A 20777-nucleotide genomic window follows, 5' to 3' on the forward strand; every position below is an offset into this window, starting at 1 on the left:
TGACATCACGGTGTTGTGTTTTAGTTTTCGGTTGTGTGGCTGTTGCCATCACAACCTCTGTACTGGCAGGTATGAGAGGACGCATCAGGGTTGGATGTTTGCCGACTCTCTGCTGTTAGCTCAGCCTTCAACACCACCTGTTCCCCACAGGCTGACGGCACGCCTTTGGCTCCTGAATGACAGCTTCACATATTTCTGACAGCATACCGTTTAAGATTGAACTCACAGGACACTTTATTTTTGTAATCCTCTTTTCTTGCCACTAATTTATCGATTAAAATAAGGTTATAGTCACTGACCGAAGGTGACTGCTGACATCTGGGAACACGGTAAATAACTAAAACAGTAGTGCACACCAACACTGTGAGGGAAAGCTACAACATTAAAGGAGGAGTTGAATCAGGATGTCACGCTGTAACATGTAATGAGTGTTGGGGGCAATGGAAACACGTTGTGAAGATGTAACCACCTTTAAAATTGATATGGCAGACTTTAGCAAACAGTTGCTTATTTACACATCTAACCGTTATGGGGCAGCATTATTATACATTTGAAGTCATGTTTTTAGGTATCTAACATTTGCGGGCCCAATATTCACTCTCTTTTAGCTCTTTTTTGTCACTACCAAATCCTGAGGGAAAAACCTGGCTCTACAAATATTCCGCTGGTCACTAATCGTGTGTTCCTGTCATTTGGAGCTGAGCAGGGAAAGTACAGTGAGGTTTTTAGTTTTTTTTACTGAATAAAAAGCTGCCTCCAGTAACAGCAGTTGTAGCTAATCAGTTAGCCACAACTCGGCGAGGGGAGCAGCCGAGTTGATCAAGCAAAAATCAAGCAAATACACCATGAGATGAAAAAATAATATTCTTACATTGTAGCATTCACTAAAATAATATTTGTGCAGAAATATTGTGAACAAGGAGTTTCTTTAAATAGTAAAGGCGTAATGTGTTTTTACAACTGTAGTCTTATGCAACTGGTAAGCGCCACAGGGACTAAACTGAAGCTAATGACGACTGATCTTTGTCTCCGACTCGATTGGCAAAGAAATATGTGCATTAATTTACCCTCCCTCCATTCCGTTCCAATTTGCTAGTTATTATGATTCATCGAAAGAGTAAATAAAATCTCCATCCCGGCCACTTATGTAAATGACAGCTTAAATGTGTGCATTTGCATAATAGCGGACATGCATCAGCTGACATGCAGTTGGTACAATAAAATATGAATCTGATCAGTGTCATTTCCTATTTGTATGATTTAAGCAAAATGGCTGAAACTGTCTTCCTAAATAATCCTGCAGCCTTTGTCTATGTTAGAGACCAGTCATAAAATTGTTCCAAAATATCAGCACTCCTTTGGGTAGCCTAAATCTGTCATCTCCTAGACTTCATGATGCAAATAAACTGATTAAACATTTGAGGAGAATAAATGCCTTTTTCTCTCTCAAAGATTTGACTTATTGCTGCTGTGTGTGAATTCAATTGACTCTAATTTTTCTGGGTCAACAAAGATCTTTCAGACATTGTAATCAGTATATTTCATACCATAGTAACACTTCATGGGCTCTCGCTGTCCGTCTGTGTTCCTCTCAGTAGCCGCACAATAAGACTGGTTTGGTTTTGATGAGGTCAGCTACAGCATAGTTTGGTCAGAAGTGGGCGTTATCGGCTTGATGGCTGTAAACTTCCAGGAATTAGAGAAGACAAAGTCGTAGTGGAAATGAAGACGATGCTGACAACAGAAACAGCTCTCACTCATGTGAGTTCATTGTTTGCAACATCACAATTTATTCAGCAAAGGCGGTTCCATAATCCATTTAGCGCAACTCTTTTTCAACTCAGGCAGAATCCACCTCAAGTTACTGGAAAACACTTTTTTTCACGTAACTGCAAAAGTCTTTTTCCATACAGGTTTTTTTAATGCGATACTTCAAAATGTGCATGGAAATACAGTATGCGAATGGAAAAATGGCTAATATCTCCCTAAAACTTTTCCTGACCAGTTGTTTCCTCTTCCTCTTCCTCCTGTCCAGTTCTTTCCTCTTCCTCCTTTCCCTTTACAAAAGTTTCAAAAGGTCTCACAATGTGTCAGAGAGTCCAGTGGCCACGCGGCAGCTGAAATTGGACTTGGCTGAAATGGGATTGGAGGTTGAAAATTGATAGGGAATGACAGTAAGTGTCTAGAGGGGGGACATTTTTAGATTGGTTCTCCATCTTCAGAGTGAGTGGGAGGGAAAGACGGGGTGGGGTTCAATGTTTGCCTGTTACCAGAGACAAAATCAATTAACAGGCCTATTGTTCCCACACAATTCTTATTCTGCCAGCTTGCAGAGGGAGGACATACAGCACCGGCCACAGTATAGAGCAGATAATGGCTGCTACTATATGTTGGGTGCATATACTGTAGGCAGGATTCTTAGCAATGTATAAATAATAGAGCAGACACATTAACTTCAATATTTTAGACACATTATGTGTCTAAATTATACTGCAATATAATATGCCATCTGACAAAATCAACACATATCGAGTCCAGCTACAGTGCAACATAACCAATTCCTTCCCACATGCATCCTCATGAAGAGTGTTGTATTTAATGACAGGGCGATGCTGTAAAGAAGGGCAGCACCAGCTGGTTGACAACATCATTTGTCCAGCAGAGACAAATGAGTCTATGTACAGAAACACCTTAAACACAGTCTGAAAGCAGAGCTTATTGTACCACGGTTGTTCTGGACAAAGGAGCGACCGAAACTGGAACGTGTGAAATAAAAAAGGGAATGAAAGAGCAGTCGGGGTCAAGAGTTTGAGCAGCGAGTGCTTTTACGACGGGAGGATACAGCCCACATCTTCTTGTTTGTTTTGGACTTGGCAGCCATGGCCCTGCTTGAATAATTACATTCAAACTGATTCTCCTTTGAGCCCATCGGAGATGCCACGTTGGGTAGAAAGCTTATTAACCCTTGTCGGCACTCCTTTTTTGAATTTATTTGAGAATAAATAAATCCTTGATTTGAGAACGCTCATGTACAGAAGCCCTCAGATGTAAGTGAGAAATCTGAAATGTGTTTATGAATTGAGAACAGGTGTTCCTGGCCTCTTGTTCTCATTTGTGAAACAGGTGGAGTATAGCCAGGTGTTTGTTGTTGTAATATCCATTTCAACCACAAGAGGCTGAAGTGCATTACTCCACCATGTTTTGAAAAAGACTAAAAGCATTCATGTTTTACAGCCGAGTTTTAATTTCTCCATGCACTCTAAACACAAGGCACATATATTGTGCGTTAGTGAGCAAGTTATGTGCATTTTAACTCAGCTGAAGGAAACTTGCTTATAGGCCCATTTAGAATACAGCCCTATTTAGTGGTGCACTTCAGCCACCTGTGGACAACATTTGTATTACAACAACAATTAACCCAAACCACAAAAAACATTCACAGGGAAAAAAATGTTTCACCTGTTTTCACGTATGAAAAAAAAAATAAAGAAAGTATCAAAGAATATCATCCTGGAAAAGCTTTTGTTTCCATCAGTTTTACAAATAGTTTTCTCTCCTGCATATTTCAGATCTGAAAATGGATCCTCCATTTTAATCCTCCCCCAATTCAAAACCTATTTACAAGTGATTCATTACAGTGGTGAAACACATTTTAAAAAGCACTGTAATAACGTCCCGAATACTTGTATGAATATGAATTGTATTCATCTATAAAAGAATATCCCCTTTTTACTCCCCACATGCATGTGCTTATGCACGACAGATCTCAAGTCGGAGTCGTCAAGTTCAGTGGGTATTTCTGTTGCCGCTCCTCTCTGTGTGAGAGAGCAAAGAGCAACAGAGCTGGCACTATCAGCTCCACTCCTTTAAAATGAACATCCATGAGAATCAGCTATGTTGCTCAATAGGAAACTACATGCAAGACAGCCTCCAGGCTAATGCACCCACTCCGACGCGGTTCTATTTGCTAATAAATCCCAGGAAGCACATGAATTTCCTGGATTTATCCACAATCTTCAATGTTAGAACATTGACCCAGTGAGGTATTCGAAATGCAATGCACTCAGTGCTGTTGTGTGCCTTTTATAGACAGACATTATATTTCAGGAGCATTACCTTGTTCAATTTTCTTTCCTATTTAAGCTCAGCTGAAATACTCAGAATGGTAAGAAATTGTCATTAAAGTGAAACATTCTGCTGTACACACACACTTGGATAGGGATGTGCTTTACTGAATGCATGATGGGATACTGATTAATGTTTGCCCTTTGCAGACATGTATGCAAACAGCAGCCATTATCTGACCTTTATATTCCCAAGGGAATCTGTTTGTGTTCTCAAAACAAAAAAACTAGACTCACCCCCCCTATCCCCACTGAACAAACTGCATTGCAAATGATGTCACACTTATCAACCTTCCATCTTGGCTGCAACTCATACTGGCTGGAGATTTGGCCTTCTCAAAGTAGCACACCAGTGATTTAAACACATTGTGTACACTTTCCGATACAACTTACCATTTTGCAAATGATGGTGCTGCGTTTGACTGCATTTATTTTTTGTTTCACTGATTTCCATAACATGTTTGACATATGTTTGTCAAGTTAATTACAGGTAATGCACGGAAAGGTAATGCAGTGTTGACGTTTTAGTCAAGAGAGAGCATTTAGTCTGCATTACCACACAACTTGCAAAGATAAACGCAGATTAAAAACAGTGATGAATTGCACAACTAAAGCAGGTTTTAAGGATCTGCTCATTGACTTTCATACACCACAGAAATGAATGGAAAAGTAAAGGAGTACCCTGGATTGGTGTCCCTCAAAAAACTCCACAGAATGCATTTTAAAATTGTCAGCATAAAGAAATATACACGGTGAGTGACATGACATGACGTGCAAACACGCTGAAGTGTTTCTATTAATTGCAACTGGCTACCTGGAATTTTAGCTATTTTATATTATTCTAGAGTTAAAGAGGGAGCGATCGACGATAAGTGTACAAACGAGGTGTGAAAAACCAGCCGCAGAGGCAGCAATTGAGAAATGCATGTCTTTCAAATGCAGGTCCTTGAAAAAGTGAAAGCACATGTGCACACTTCCACATCATATTCGGAATACCTCATTCAGGGAAGATTGCCAAAATGTCTTTCATAGAGTCTTTCATCTTAAATCAGATGCAGTAGTCATTAATAAAAGTCAGAGTGTGTGTCTGTCTCGCACACACTCATCTTTATGGACCATTGATAGCATATTCATCAGTGGCTCCTGACGGTAGTAATGCCTAAGCGCTGACTGATGAAGGCAGCCTGCAGTGTCTGCTCTGTCTGGGAGTGCTTTTCTCTGGATTAGCTAGTCAATTCTCATGAGCAGAACAATCTCCCCGCGTCGCCCGAGGAGATGACAGGGTCACGTCTGATGAAAATGGGAAAAAAGGAAAAAACACACCTTGCTTTGGGGCACTCCTTCAGAGAAATCAGACTCTAATATTCCGTATTAATGGAGAAAGTGATGAAGCAATGTTGGTATTCAGGATAACACACACACACAGGGATGGATTGCTGTTTATTGATGAGCATACCAGTGTGAAGGCAAGCATGTCACTGAAGCTCTTAACATGCTTCAGTGACAGTGAATGAAAATGTAAGAAAATGAACCGAATAACTTCCATGACTGAAAGCTAAAATTGTTTGTTCGGTCTGACATGGCATCCGAAAATAAATATTCAATCAACAATCATGTAAAACAAAAAAAAGCTGCAAATCTGGAACCTGGTAGAGGTTCAGCGAAGAATTATTTTATCCAAACTTCAAGCTGAATTCCACAGAACTCAAGGCTGTCGCCGTTAATTCACATCAAAGACATTTAAATGACGATGTCACTCCCTGCATGACTCCCTCCCTTCTAGTCAGTCAGTGTCCATCAAGTCGTCTCCGCTCCAACATCACAGAATCTGACATCCACATGCTGGCAATCCTATTTCATGCTTCAGGTCCTTGGAGTAATGGGGGCTGAACTTGGGCGAGAGTGGGGTTAGAACAGAGCTCAGAGAGAAAGATAAGGCAGTAATCTCCGCCGCATTCCACCACGATTGTGTCCGTTGTCTTAAAACCCTCTTGTGTGTCTACGGATAGTATCAGCCACCCTGGCTAGAACCGGCATTGCTGTTCACAGAATGACAAACACAGTTCAGCTGTGTGTACTTATATATACATACGAGCAATACTTGTTGGTGTAACCTTTACACGGTTACATAGGCAGCCCTCTCTCTCATTTTCATAATCGTTATTCGTGCCAAGTTGTTGGTAATCCGTCAAAACAATGCGTTGGATTTAAAGTCCATCTCCCATCTACGACGCGAAAACCACAAACGGTGAGATTACTATCGTTGGACAGATACGCTGGACAGGATTTTAAATTTCTTTGCCACAGAGATTAGCATTAGTTTCCATGGAACTGGAAGAGGTGCTGCTCAGGTCATGAGGGACAGACGGTCAAATTGAAGATAAGATCGCTGATGGATACAATAATGGATGTATAAAGCCATTATTACACAACTGGGGAAGTCAGAGACTGCAAATGAGCCAAAACGGCATTGCTTCTACAGAAGTGATAATGAAGGTGCAGGCTGCAGCTATTCTCCGTTGTCTTCTTATTAGGTCCATGCGATTTATCATCCTCCAGTATTTTGTATGAGCAGGCATACAGAAGGCAAATAAATGCTGCAAAAATACATATAGAGCCAGTTCTAAGAAACTCCTCTTTTCTTATAGACAGTTAACACCAAACATGATGAGAATGTTAATTGGTGGCATCAGGCCAGGCAATAATTGCTGCTGGTTATACTTGATGAGCTGTGCTGGTAAGAACAAGTCATTTATATATAAGCTGTCAACATTTAGCTTGTTTTGTATCCGTTTTCACTGGCGGTTCCTTGTGGTTTCATTTTATTGTTACACTTTGTTAACATAGCGCTATTATGTGTATCTCATTTCCCCCGGGTGTTGCTATTAGACATATTGCAAACAAATAAACCCTTACTTTCAGAGATTAGACTTGTTGTGCATGAGTGGGAGTCAAGTAGACAACAAAGCAACAATATCTGATGCAATTGGAACAATAAACAAGCTCTGTTTTGGAGAGAGATCTCTGTGAGATGAGCAGGGCTGTGTGCCAATCGCTGCACAGAAACCTTATTCAGATTCAACTGCATGATTTGGATGTGTGTGTCTGTACCTGTGTGACAAAGCAGGTATGTGTGTGTGTGTGTGTGTGTGTGCATATAGTTGAGAAATGAGCTTTGGTGTCAAAGGCTAACAGTGCTGTTATCTATAGTCTGGCCCAAATGGGAGGGCAGACACTGTGTCACCATGGATACTCCATTAAACTGGAGTCCACACCTACAGAGTCTGCGTACCTGTATGAGGCGGCTCCTACCACTGTGACAAAGACCCTGCCCTCCGTCAAATCAACCAAACAAACTCATCAACAAACCTGCACTGCTGCAAAAGTAAATACTGCCGCCACCTAGAAAAGCCGAGCCCCAGTGACAACGATGATCTGGCAGACAAAGTAGAGTACGGCGGTGCTGAAACTAGTTAAAGGGATCCTGGGACTGAACTGTGTAACTAATGGTGATGGAGTTACTTTTGTTCCCAGTTTTCTGAGCAGGGATCTGCTGACAGCTCAGGTAAATAAAGCTGCCAGACTGAAAAGACTGTCACTGCAAATGTGAGCTCCCCCTTCAGTGACTTAATGAGAGTGAGTTCTGTCATCCACCCGTGTGTATTGGATGAGCTGAGGAGGAATGGCCAGTGTTTGAAAACAGCAGCCAACGGTGGGATGAATCCGATTTGTGATAGTTACAAAGCAGCCAAATTAAGACTGAATGTGATTAGACGCCAGGGTGTTCAGACAGCGAGAAATAGATGGAACGTAATAAAGGCTCCAATCAGTCCTTCCTCATTATAATACAAAATGACAAATTTGACTTAGCATGCCTCACGATTATTACAGTTGCTTCCCCATTATCCCTGACTTGATTCCGAGGTCGCGGATCGTCTTTAACTTGTTCCAAATTGTCTTCCGTGTCTGCCGCGACATGAAGAAACAAGCTAACACCCGAGGGAGCCGCTTGCTGCAGCACAGTCAGTGAAAGAAGGCCATCACGCAAACTCATCTGCTCAAGCAATAATGTTGTCAAAACCGATCCGCAGGCACCATCATGCATCCATGCGTTGAATATGCACAGACGGACGTGAGCATGCATTTGGCTGCATACGGGGTGCAGGTTCAAACCCACGGCCCTCACAGGATCCTGGGTGAGTGTCGGTCTGACAGTAAGAGGCTGCCCAGTGGAAAACCAACAACTGGTTCCCATAAAGTGTTAATACAGTGTTAAGCCCCCTCTGACATCATATCACTCATCTGGAAACACTAGTTTCCCTCTGAGTGACAGCCATGAGACACAAAGGAGCGATGTAATGTGAAAAGGTCTGGGCTGTCTGCTGGACAGGCAAGCAGATGTTTGATGTGAACTTAACACGGAGAAGATCAAAACCAGAACACTTCTCCGTGATTCTGCTTGGAGGACATCAACAGCTGGGTATGATTACACATAATCTGCTGCTATGGTTACAAGCAGTAATGGCTGCATGACTAATGTTTTACCATTTCAGTTTGCAAAGACAGACCACAAATTACCTCAGCGGTAATCACAGAGGATGCCACCAAAATATGAGACTGAAAGGTGAGTAACTGAGCACAATCGCAAATACATAACCACACCTGGGATAGTAAGGGTTCGGCAACGACTGCCATCCATAGCCTCCAGGTGTTTGTTTTGCTTTGAAAGCACTAATTGTGTCGCAACCACACCTCTGGGTTAAGCCTGGCGGATTTATAGTGCTTGAAAACATGCAACAGTTTGACCAGTTTTATGCCACATTTCTGGGTTTCTAGCACACAACGTTTCTAGAAAACACAACAGGCAGAAAACCCAGGGTTTGTCTGGCTAGTGTGAACTTTTACCTCTGTGTTTGGGCTATACTTAGTCCAAGGTTGAAGGGCAGGTGAAGCACCAGTATATAGATAAATTGCAGGCATTTGGAAGTCAAACAGCAGAGCACTTGTTCTCAGCTGTTGTAATTCAATGCTTATCATTTAAAATAGTGTGAAACCAGTCTGACTGACTCAGCAAAGATCCCCTGTTTTGAATGTAGAACAGACTGCAGCCAACAACCCAAGACAAGTGTTTACAATATAAACAAAACACAACACCTCTTTACATGACCATACAAACATTGTTGTTTGAAGACAAACTTAACAAAAACCAAGACTGTGATCTAGTCAGTGACGGTGGGCAAATCTCCCTCACAACTTCTGGTCCCGACAGCTGAGAAAAGTGTGAATCACTGCAGTTTTTTCCAATCTTTTGATGTAATAGGTCAGAGGTCAGATACCCATATTAACAGCCACATGGCTCTGCATCTCTACCAGCTCATTAGTTGCATGTAAGTGTCAGTTTAAATTAACACTAAAGACAACTGACAGCTGAAAAGCCAGGTAATGGCGGAGTCTCTACTTAACAACGACTGTGAGGTCACTCAGTGCAGGTTAAAGTCTCCCAACGGCTCAGCACCACAACAGGTGACTGATCCACTATCTGACAGGACTCTCGCCAACACGTAGACATGTCAGCCTTTATGCTAAATATCAAAACATGTCTCCTCTTCTAGGATCTTTAGTCCAGATTGACACTGAATAAGCCACCTTTGCCTTCTCACTATATGAAAGTGCAGGACTAAAACTCATGGCATACTCTCGTCTACTAAAGCAGCTCCACTTGTCTTTTCCACTCACTCACCAGACTTTCTCTGCTCCCCGTCGGACTTCATCCCCTCCTCCGAGGGGAGTTTTCCAGAGGATTCCAGGATTCCAGGATCTGTCAGGTGTGTGCTGGAAACTTTCAGGAAAGACACAAAGACTCCAAACTCCAAAAATCCTCTTTTCTCAAGCGGTTTTCATTCAAAGCACGTCCATTTTTAAACACTATTTAACTAAAATCAAGCGAAGTGGAGATCCAGGAGCTGCTGCTGTGTCTTTCACTCTGTGAGTGTACCTGTTCACGGCGACTCCCACGGCTTCAATGATTCAGTCCACTGAGCCCCTCCCCCTCAACTCAAATGGTTTACTAGGTGAGGAGGAGGAGCTCAGCGGGGCTGTCACAATAATTTTCCCACATTACTCAAACACACACACACACACACACATACAGATGCACGCACACGCACACAGATGAGAGGAGGAGCCCAGCCTGGGTGTGGGCTCTGAGGCAGGTGAGTGCCAGTGTGTGTGTGTAGTCTAATGCAGCAACAGGTCTGCCAGCTGTTGACTTGCCTCAGGGTCTCAGTAACCTAATACCATTTAAAACAACACCTGTTGTATCATAATCACCTTGAGCCCCATTAAAATGCCCCCTGCAGTTTCAAAACACTTGCCGGAGAAAGATACTGCCATCTTTGTCCACATTTATGATCAGCATGTAAAACACTTTATAATTCATGTATTTGTTTGTATTCTCTCAACGCATCAACCCACATTCTTTGGGTAACTTGAACAAACTAGTAAGGTGGAGTCATAAAGAGTAAAGCCAAAGCTCTACAGTAATGGATTAAGAACTACAACCAGGGGACAGACACAGGATATTGTCAACATTCAGTGGATTAAGATGTAGCTCCCTTTTAAATTGTAATAAAGTGGATAGGTTTACATTCTTTTGTAAAACGTATCTTTTAAAGCCTTCTTCATTTTAATTTAATTAAATCTTAATATCTTTGGATGGCATGGAAAGTATAAGCAAACAGACCTTTACTATTAGTGCAGGTACACAGATTCTACATCTCTGTATGCTTTTTTTATTCAACCACCCCTGCAGGGATAGTAGTAGAGGGCAGGCAGGTGAATGGCAGATTGGTGATGTGTGAGTAGTCATACAGAAGACACCCTGACTTTAAACAAAGGTGATTGCGTTGATTAAACTGTAAACCTGCCTGCAAGGATGAAGATAAAAACCTCTTTAGCAGAATGATGAGCCAGACTGTACATGTTATCCCTCCAAGTAAAGTGCACATCAAGAATTAGTCATAAAAAGAGCAAACCAGCATTATAAAATACTCAAACACTGATTGAATTGTATCTTGATTTTGCTTCACTTTTATGCTTTTAATAATTTATTATTATTTTTTTGTTCTCTGCACAGTCTTTGTCTGTGTGCCGACATAAACATTATCAGAGAATATTTCTATAGATAATTCCTACGTTATCAGGTGAGGTCACATTCAAATGGAACAATTCATTATTTAAAAAAAAAAGAAAAATACTTCCATATGTGAATTCTTCTCTATTTACATTCAATATACTGGCCACACCAACGGTGTGCCGGTGCACAAAATGGTAAATGGATGATAAATGGTCTTGTGAAGCGCTTTTCTAGTCTTCCGACCACTCGAAGCGCTTTAACGCTACATGTCATCATTCACCAATTCACATCCATTCATACACTGACAGGAGAAGCTACGGTTCCACCTTCACATCAGCAGAAAATAACATTCACACACACCGTAGGCACAGCTACGGGAGCAATTTCACAATAAAATGAGCCCACAGACGGGGAGTAACAGGAGCTCTCACTGGCCTCCTGGTGGCTGAGTCCAAATTCTCTCAAGCTCTATTAACCAATGAGGCCACTTTAGACTCAACCTAGACTCAATATTCTGTTGGAACCTGCCTCCATAAAAAAATTTGGCAAAACAATGCAGGGTGTGGATGTACATTGAATTATGTATCTATTCATTCATCAACAACAAAGAGATACGGAACTATGCTTGATTACATGGTTCATTGGAGCCTCCATAACTCCCCACAGACCAGAAAGCATGTTCTAGACTCAACAAATCACCAAAGTGTCGACATGTACACTCAGCAACAAACTCAAATTGAATTAACATCATTGTTGTAAATTGAGCTGATGTTGGTATCAAGAGGCCACGTGCACACTTCATGCTCCTACATCACAAAAGTATTAATCAATTGCTACGCCAAAAAACTTAATTGGGTTCTCTGCAGAGTTGATAATCATTAAATGTACCAAACCTCTCTCTGAGACAATAAAGCAGCTACAAAATATAATCTATTGTCGCCATGCATAATGGAGAACATGAGGAAATTAAATAATGCCTACTCAAAGGAGTGTTTGTGGTCCATGCAGGCCTGCCGCTCAATTGATATGCAGCCGATTAAAAGCTAAAGGTACAGGCACAAGATGACAGGGAGAGGCTTTGTGTTGTGAACATGTGTGTGCATGTGGATATATAATGATTTAATTTTCATGGGAAAGAGCTGCTGAGCTATATTGTACGATACAATAGGAATGCAGTCATTGATTTTGGTTGGAACTGATTTTTAGTCAGTCACAAGGCTTTTTCTTCAAAATGGTGCAAATGCCCTTTAATGCCAGTGAAGAGGAAGGCTGCAATAGTTATATTGCCTAAAATTAACATCATGTGTCTCTGTCTAGTACCGCTTGGTTTAAGATTATGAATCCAAGGATGAGAGTTGACTCAGCAATTTGGAGAAAAGACACAAAAAAATACAATAGTGCCATTTATCATGTGAAGCTGCAGGTTGTAAAGTTGTTAAATAAATCGTGGCCGAATTGACTGCTGCAGTGCATGCTAAATGATTGCATGGCAGTTCCCTAAATGCTGGAAGGAGGTCATTTTATGATAAAGGAGAGTTACCATCTAAAACAAGGTCATGCTACAGTAGCAAGATGCCACTAAGAATATAATTGTAGGTTACATACTCCCATCTGTGCAAAAGTGTCTATATCCAACACTTACACTAACTCACACGCAACATACTCGGACAACATTGCCACACTATGCTCGCTAGTAGATGGCAGACTACAGTATATTAATTATGCTACTCTTGCTCCAGACCTGTTGGGACATGCTAGCTACAGTGTAAGGTATCTAGGAAGTGGCCCAGCTGTGGCTCAGGCTCACACTTATGAAGATGAAGTGCTAATCAGTGGGTCTGTTGGGTTTCCTAATTCAAAGAATGTACTTGGCTCGCGCTGGCTATTTACACTACATTAAGACAGCATCAAATTACACTGCAGGGACGCACGGCTTGGAAAGCAAGATGATGTTGTAAAAAATAAATACGTTTTAAGGTAAAAGGCAGTTTCATTGAAATTGCAGAGCGCTCACCTTGCAACATCACACACAAGCACACACACGTTTCTAATTTCTGGGACGCCTGGCAGTGATGAGCTGAGAGCACTATTCCTTAAATGAAAATCAATGGAAGTAGGTAATCTCTCTCTCTCTCTCTCTCTCTCTCTGCAGTCAGTTTACACAATACCTCAAAGGACCGAAGCATCACCACACACTGCCAAGAAGACGTCAACATTTCATTGTTTATGTGAGAGAGGAATGAGAGTAAAACAAAGACTATGAGAGAAAGATTTGAAAATAATTGAATGCGTGTGTGTGTGTGTGTGTGTGTGTGTGTGTACATGCACGGTCAACTTCTTATCGCTGTTGCTTGTGAACAATGGGGTGTCCAACTCTTTTATTGTCCGTCTTCAGAACCGCCTAACCGCCCCATGTTACGACACGATGCACTTGTTAATGGACACCCTCTTCTCATAAATTCACACTTTCCCGTTGCCAAGATCTTTCTCTGTGCGAAACATCAGCCCACGAGTCACAAAGTGTGAACTGGTAGAGAGAAATACTAATTGCCAGTGAGCTGTGAAGGGGACAGATTACAAAGAACAGGAATATATTATTACCTCCGTCACTAAAACACCGACATCACAATAAAAGGGAAGGAGGGAAATGTTGCATCATATAAGCAGTTTTCTGCTCGAAGGATTCAGTGTGGATTTGCATTTGAACACAGAGATATCGTCAACATTACGTTGATTGTGGAATCAGGCCGTTATGAACACAAATAGCACTGAGTAGAAACAAAACAACAAAGGGGTCACATTGGTGCAGATGTTTAAGGATGCCGTTAGAGGAAGACCTACAGAGTGCTACTTCAGCTTTGGTATCTGTTGGTGCAATGCTGCCCAAAAACGTTGCTCTCCTCTTCGATTGCGTTACGTTTTCAATGGCGAAAAAATATCATTCCAAACTATGCGCAGAGGATGTTACAAACAAGGATTTTACAGTGTTGATTTTACAGTGTTTTGGCTCCCTCGAGCAGCATCACTCTGGAAGAAAATACAGCAGGAAGGATATAGCCAGCAGTGACCATCCAGAATCTCAAAGGTGTGCTGCAGACCTTCTTCAGGATCTTGAAGATATAATGGAGAAGACACCCAGGACCTGCAGGGCGATCCTTGTCACGGTTATTTGCTAATTTAATGGTCTGCCAACCAGCCGCTGCAGCCGGGCAGCAGCATGGCAGAGAGACACATTTGGGAAGATTTGGAAGACTTTTACTTGTAATGGATTGCCGTTTTCTTGCCACTTTTACCTAAGTAAACAATCTGAGTACCTCTTCAACCTCTGGAGACAATGTTAACATGAATGAGTATTATAAGTAGTTAAGAGTCAGACATTCATGAGTTTCAGGGCCTATCAGATGTCATGTCAAACATTACAGAGCAGAGCAGTTTATAATACTCTGGAAAGTAGTCAGACCATAAATCATAACATCCTCCGTTGACAGTTGTTTCAAGGGATTCTACCTGGAATGTGACTTAGCACACATTTGTGTTGCTAGACGACGTTGCATTAGGTTGTTACAAAAGTAGACCCATGTTTTTGCTTGTGACACACCAGTACATACAGTACATTCCTTAAGCGGGTCGCCCGTGGATAGCTGCAGCGGTGAAACAAGGAATGTTGAGGTCCCGGATTTGTTAAGACTTTCAAAAGGATGCCCTATAACCCCCCTCACAACCCCACTAACACATCTCCCCCACCTTGGTACTCTTTTACCTCAGGCAATTCACATACATGTGGAGGGTGTGTCAATGTTAAAATGTCAACTTGAAGTCTTTTGTTTAAAATGAGACCTAAGGGTGTTATAAGTATTCTTTCTGCACTTCTGATTAGCTTGCTTACTCGCCTGGATCTCCGTACTACTACTACTACTTCTTCTTCTCCGTCATCACTACTACCGCTGTGCATCCTATATTCATACCTCAGACCGAGGCTTCCTCTGCCGCCAGCTACGCTATTTGCCTCTCTAGTCTCCCACCTTCCAGCCTTCTTGTTCCTTAATGAGTGAAAAGGAGCCGGCAGCCACCAGGTGCTCTTCCAGATTTGGCAGCTCCGGCAGCCACCGTCCCACTCTGCCATCGTCTCCGCTGCCAATTCAGTACTGCCAGACGCCAGCTCAGATTCGCTGCCCGTGGGCCTTTTAACAGCCATTTGAAGGGCAGGCAGACGGTATTACAACCAATGACCGGTTGCACCAGTTGGCAGTTCGCCTTGTGTCAAGACTCCAAGGTGGAATTCTGAAATAGAAAATACACCTCTAGTAGCACCTTGGTGCAGTGCTGCACCTGGGAGTAGATCCAAAACATAACGAGGTGTAAGGGAAACATTTGGAAGGGTTTCTTAAACTGCAAAACACAATATGTAATGAGACCGATAAATTAGACAAGTGTTTCATCCAGAGTGATTTGAGCAAAGTGCAATACTGTAAAACATGAATTTGCTAGGTTTTTTTGTGCATTGATTAAAAGTAACAGCAGCAAAGCAGTAATAATATTATTCTGGATGTCAGATCTCCTCCTTGCATCCACAGTCTTAATTTCTTGGTCACCTTTAGTTCATGACGACTGATACTTTACCTTAACCACTGGTGCCCGATAGTGTGTTTGTAGGGTTAGGTTGGGTTTTACAGATCCATAAGGGCTTCTTAAAATAACAGGTAAAAAGTTCTGGCTTTGATGGGAAATATTAAAATATATACATGAGCTCATATTGCATTGCATGAAAAATCCAAAGTACAAAGAATAATGTACGTCTATTTTAAACTATGTTGTACTGCAGTAGCATGTATGTGTGTTTAATCATTTAATAATAAAAAATAATAACAATATATATATAAAAGATAATGTTTATTACACTAGGTACAGCCAAATTGGTTTCATTTTACGTCATATTTTTGAATGCATAATATGTAAACCCACAAGGTATTGTATTTTAATAAAGTACATATATATATATAGATATATATTTTTATACATATTTAACATCCCTGCCTCAAAATACATTTGCTGTAACTTGGTGATCAGACGAAGGTCCCTGAATGCACATTTGCCGTTTCTGGTCCATTTACGAGAGAAAAAGTGACGTGCCAACAACAAGAATCAGTCTGAGACCTTTTCAATGCTTTGATAGAACACATCACACACATTCAGCTTTGAAGTGGGCAACTGAGCAACTCTCACTGCAATAAGATGAATCAAGACGCGTAGTGTGCTGCGCTGATCTGCGCTTCATCATATTCTATTATTCTGCAGTCTAAGAAAGCCTTGATTGATTAATTGAACAGCACAGCTCCAGATCTAAATTTAGACCACGATGGAGTATGTGGCCAAATGTATTTATATGTACCTCTGTGGTGCAACCTGCCTCTGAAAGGATTCCAAAAGAATAAGAGAGAAGACGAAAACAGCAAGAACATTTCGAAAAGGCTCAGAGGAGAAAATGTCCCTGATGTCTCACACCGCACACTTTTAGGAACAACTAATGTCTCATTCGATGGCTGTTCAAATTAAGCATTAAATCCAGACCTCTTGAAATTAACCTTTTGACTTTTCGACCTTCGAGTTGGAGTTCCACGCAGCTTTCTTTAATGAAGCTGTTCAAGAGTGACAGACGGGAGATAATCAGACTGCTGCTCTGCTCCCTTTGTCAATATTCACCTCTCAGTGGTCTTTAATGGAAAAGTCAGAGGACAGAGGCACGCAAGCACACAGGGAACCTCTCGGTCTATGAACACTGCAGCACATTTAATTATTCAAATCTGATCTTTAAGACAGTATTTGCGTTCTTGCATAGTTAAATAATACGAGAATCATACAAAAAGCCAGGTCTAACCAGCCACTAACAGCCATTGTGATCATTTCTGAGTGACTGTTTCTGAAGTGTGTAAATGACAGTGGAGAGGCCTGGATATTGTTGCTGGAGGCAGTTTGAGTGCCATTCTTCCACCGGCTATAAGAGGACGTCAGTGAGGGTAGGTGTTTTGAAAAGTGTCAGCGCATGAGAAAAATCAAAGTGCTCAGCAGCGACCACTTCACACACACACACACACACACACACACATACGCCATCACATGCTCTCTTTCCTTATTGTCCTCTTGTTCATTTCTGTCTCTTTCTCCGTCCTTCTTCACTATATCATTTTCTCTCATTAATCAAAATACATTCGCTGGAAGTAATGTGTAATTAGGCAATCTCTCACCTCATCCTCCCCCTCACGATGCTCTTCACCCCCTCTGGTTTTCCTCTCTTCTCCTCTCTTTTTTCTCTGGGTGCCCTGTTTGACTTCTTTGCACTGACCCTCCTATTTAAACCAGCCCACATGCCAAGCTTCACCCACTCAGTGATATCATTGCCAGTTCATGTGCAGAAGCAGCACCCGTCTCTATAATGATATACTGCTCACGCTTGTTTTCCCCTCTCCTTCCCCGTCTCTCTCTCTCTTACGATGAATTTGCTGATAACACAACCGCTCAGTTCCCCGTTCTCATTTGGATGAAACTTGTGGTGCTATACAGTACGTGGCCTTGACAGGGGTTGTAGGTGTGTGTGCATGCGTTTTCCTGAGTCTGCACATTACCACCACCCAGGAAACAATCACAGATCTAATGGAGCAGCTGGTTCGTCTGACGGAGAGTGTGTGAGTGTCATTTAAAAATGTGCACATAACTAACCTCAGAACAGCATCTGCCCAAATGACCCCCCAAAACAAAAACTCTTTCAGCATTTCCTGTAATTTCATCAGTTGGATACATAAAAGATGACTCCAGCTGTGGCAGTGGTCGTACTGACATCTTGCACAGAAAAGAACCAACTATTTCAAGTATTTGACAAGAAAATGTCAAGTAAAATGTACTTCAAATAGTGCTCATTACGCAGAGATTTGTCCCAATCATATTATTGGACTATTAATCATTCATTGACATACCCAACTTTATACAGCGTTGGGTAATCTATTGGTTTGATCTATAAAAACGCAAAATGTCTAAACTGATCATATGTTTATACGTAAAACATGTCAAACTGAAAGGTAAGTAGTTACAGCTATTGCTGTCGTAGAGTAAAGAGTACAATATTTCTCACAGAAATGTAGTTTACCAGAGAATGGAAATAATCAAGTAAAATACAACTACCTCAAATTGCACTTGAGTAGAGTACTTACTTCAAACCTGCACAAATTCTGCAACACTTTTCCCTCTTTTTTGAACAACTTGTGAGTACATTCATATCTCCCCGACATGGACAGACGCTAACAGGAGAGAAGAGAGATCTGGCAGCCAAATAGATCCATAAGCAGGACACTCTAATGAGGAAAGGGCCCCCGGGGCTCCTTGGGTGACACTAGAGATCCATACTGGAGCTGGCAGCCTAACAGGATCCACAGTCCAAGAGATGTGTTTCTAGTGGTGCCATCAATAACTACTTTGATCCTCTCTACAAGACTCTAGCCCCTTGAAAGTAGCTTTTGTCATGAAAAGGCTGGAACATGAAAACAGACTCGAGCTAAATGACTGTACGTGTGTTTGGAGAGCTGATGACGCCCACGTGAGACCCGTCTGACCACCCAGTGGGACGGCGTCTGGCTTAAAAGTGAATAAACTCCTTTATGGGGATGGTTCATGTGAGTGAACATAAACAGCAGAATCGTAAACACAGATGACTGTGAAACTTGATAGTATTCACTGTATTCACTGCCAGCTCACTGCAGTATTTGTCCCAATTAATTTTTAATCACTAATTCCCAAAATGAAAACAACTGGTGGAAGATTATAACGTGGTTGTAGGTGTTGTAAAATGTGGTTGCAAATTGACGAGTCAAACAAATGTACGTGAAACGCACAGAGGGATCTTTCACTGGAAGCTATGTAACAGCTTTGAATGGTGTTTATTTATTAGGTAAACTGTATCTGTGCAATAAATGGTTATTCAATAATCATAGGATAACATTTAAACTTCTTAAATGTCTAAATTGGTTAAGAATGTATTACAATTTTAAATCAAATGTAAATAAGCAATCACATTATTGAATTTACCAGAAATTACTACAAACATCTCAATCTGTTCAACTAGTTATATGTAATACTTACTGACACCACATTGGGTTGCTACATTCTTCTTACAAATATCATTTATGTATTTAAATATAAACTTTTCAGAAATGGACTTTTATTTACTCACTGTATTATCTTTTATTTAACTAGCTGCTGTACAAACAGCAGTTAGTTAAAAGTGTTTGCCCTGCTGGTCCATCGGAGCATGCAACAAGAGGCCAAAACCGCAAGAACACAAACTGCACACAGCTATAAACAAACAGAGTGAAAGCCAGTGATGGCTGTGTCCCTGGTTTAAAACTAACGGGTAAACAGACTGAATTAAGAAGCAGATTTTGTCTGATTAGTTAGTCTGATGTTTTTTAAACACGAGACTCGGTGGGTTCATTAGCAGCCAGATGCAGCCTGGATCGCTGGCAGTCCTCGTTAGCTAGAATAACACGTGCACTGGAGGCAGCAACCGCTGAGACGGGAGATGAACTGTATGAGCTCTTCTTGATCTCATGAATTATGTCTTTGCAGCTACAAATGTCTGTGTAGAGGCTGAATCAAAGGTAGAAGAAGTACTCAGATCTTGGATTTAAATAAAAGTAGAAAGACCATAAATACAAATGACAAGTAAAGGTCCTGATTTCAAATTATTACTGAGGAAAAGTACAGTATCACTAGCAAAATGTACTTTAAGTATCAAAAGTAAAAAGTACTCTTGAAGCAGAATGGGACCTTTTACAATTACAATTATAGTGCATTTTTATGTTGTAGTCCATTAACAGATTGTTTTATACAACTATAGATAGATTAGTAGAATAGTACTGCATCATTTCATATAAGCAGACCAGTTACTTTAAGGTAAAAAGTGTCAAACTAATTTAGTGGAGTAAAACCTGCAATATGTAGTGAAATGTAGTAGAAGAATAAAGTATAGCATGAAATGAAAATATAAAAGCAAAGTAGGCCTACAAGTGAAAATTGTACTTAGTGCAGTGCTTTAGTAAATGTACTAAGTTACATTGCAACACTAGTGTATACTGTATAATTGCATGTACATTCTTGAATGCAAATATATGCCCCAACATCCTCCCATATAGTGGTACTGCAGGAAACAACCTGGAAGTCGACCAGCTGGTGCAACAGAAGCGTTCAGGTCTTACCTTTGTCCAGTGAGGCGTCCGGAGAGTTGAAGTCCATCAGACTGCTGATTTCAGTCTTGTAGCAGAGGTCAGTGGCCGATGGCTTCTGCCTTTGGTGGGGAGAGGGATCTGTGAGAAAAACAAATGACAAACTAGGTTACCTTAAAAAACAACATATGTGGGAATTTAGAAAGACAACAAAGAGCCCAAGTGTGTGGAACAAGATCTTATGAAAGTAGTAAATCATTTCAATAAGTACAAAGAGAAAAACATTCTTAGAAAATATCTTTGGTTATT

General features: G+C 41.2%; 1 protein-coding gene across 7 annotated transcripts in view; it reads right to left on the reverse strand.

Moving 5' to 3' along the window:
• Positions 1-20777, reverse strand: part of kazna (kazrin, periplakin interacting protein a) — a 101480-nt gene that overhangs the window by 24973 nt on the left and 55730 nt on the right. For 5 of the 7 annotated variants that reach the window (XM_034536200.1, XM_034536202.1, XM_034536199.1 and 2 more), the window contains exon 2: positions 20502-20609. In XM_034536200.1, coding sequence (XP_034392091.1) covers positions 20502-20609 — 108 coding nt within the window. Of the gene's footprint in view, positions 1-9864; positions 10113-20501; positions 20610-20777 lie in introns of those variants that run through there. The other 2 variants (XM_034536203.1, XM_034536204.1) reach the window with 1 other exon arrangement.

Source organism: Cyclopterus lumpus, chromosome 7, assembly GCF_009769545.1.
Source record: "Cyclopterus lumpus isolate fCycLum1 chromosome 7, fCycLum1.pri, whole genome shotgun sequence".
Lineage (NCBI taxonomy): Eukaryota > Metazoa > Chordata > Actinopteri > Perciformes > Cyclopteridae > Cyclopterus > Cyclopterus lumpus.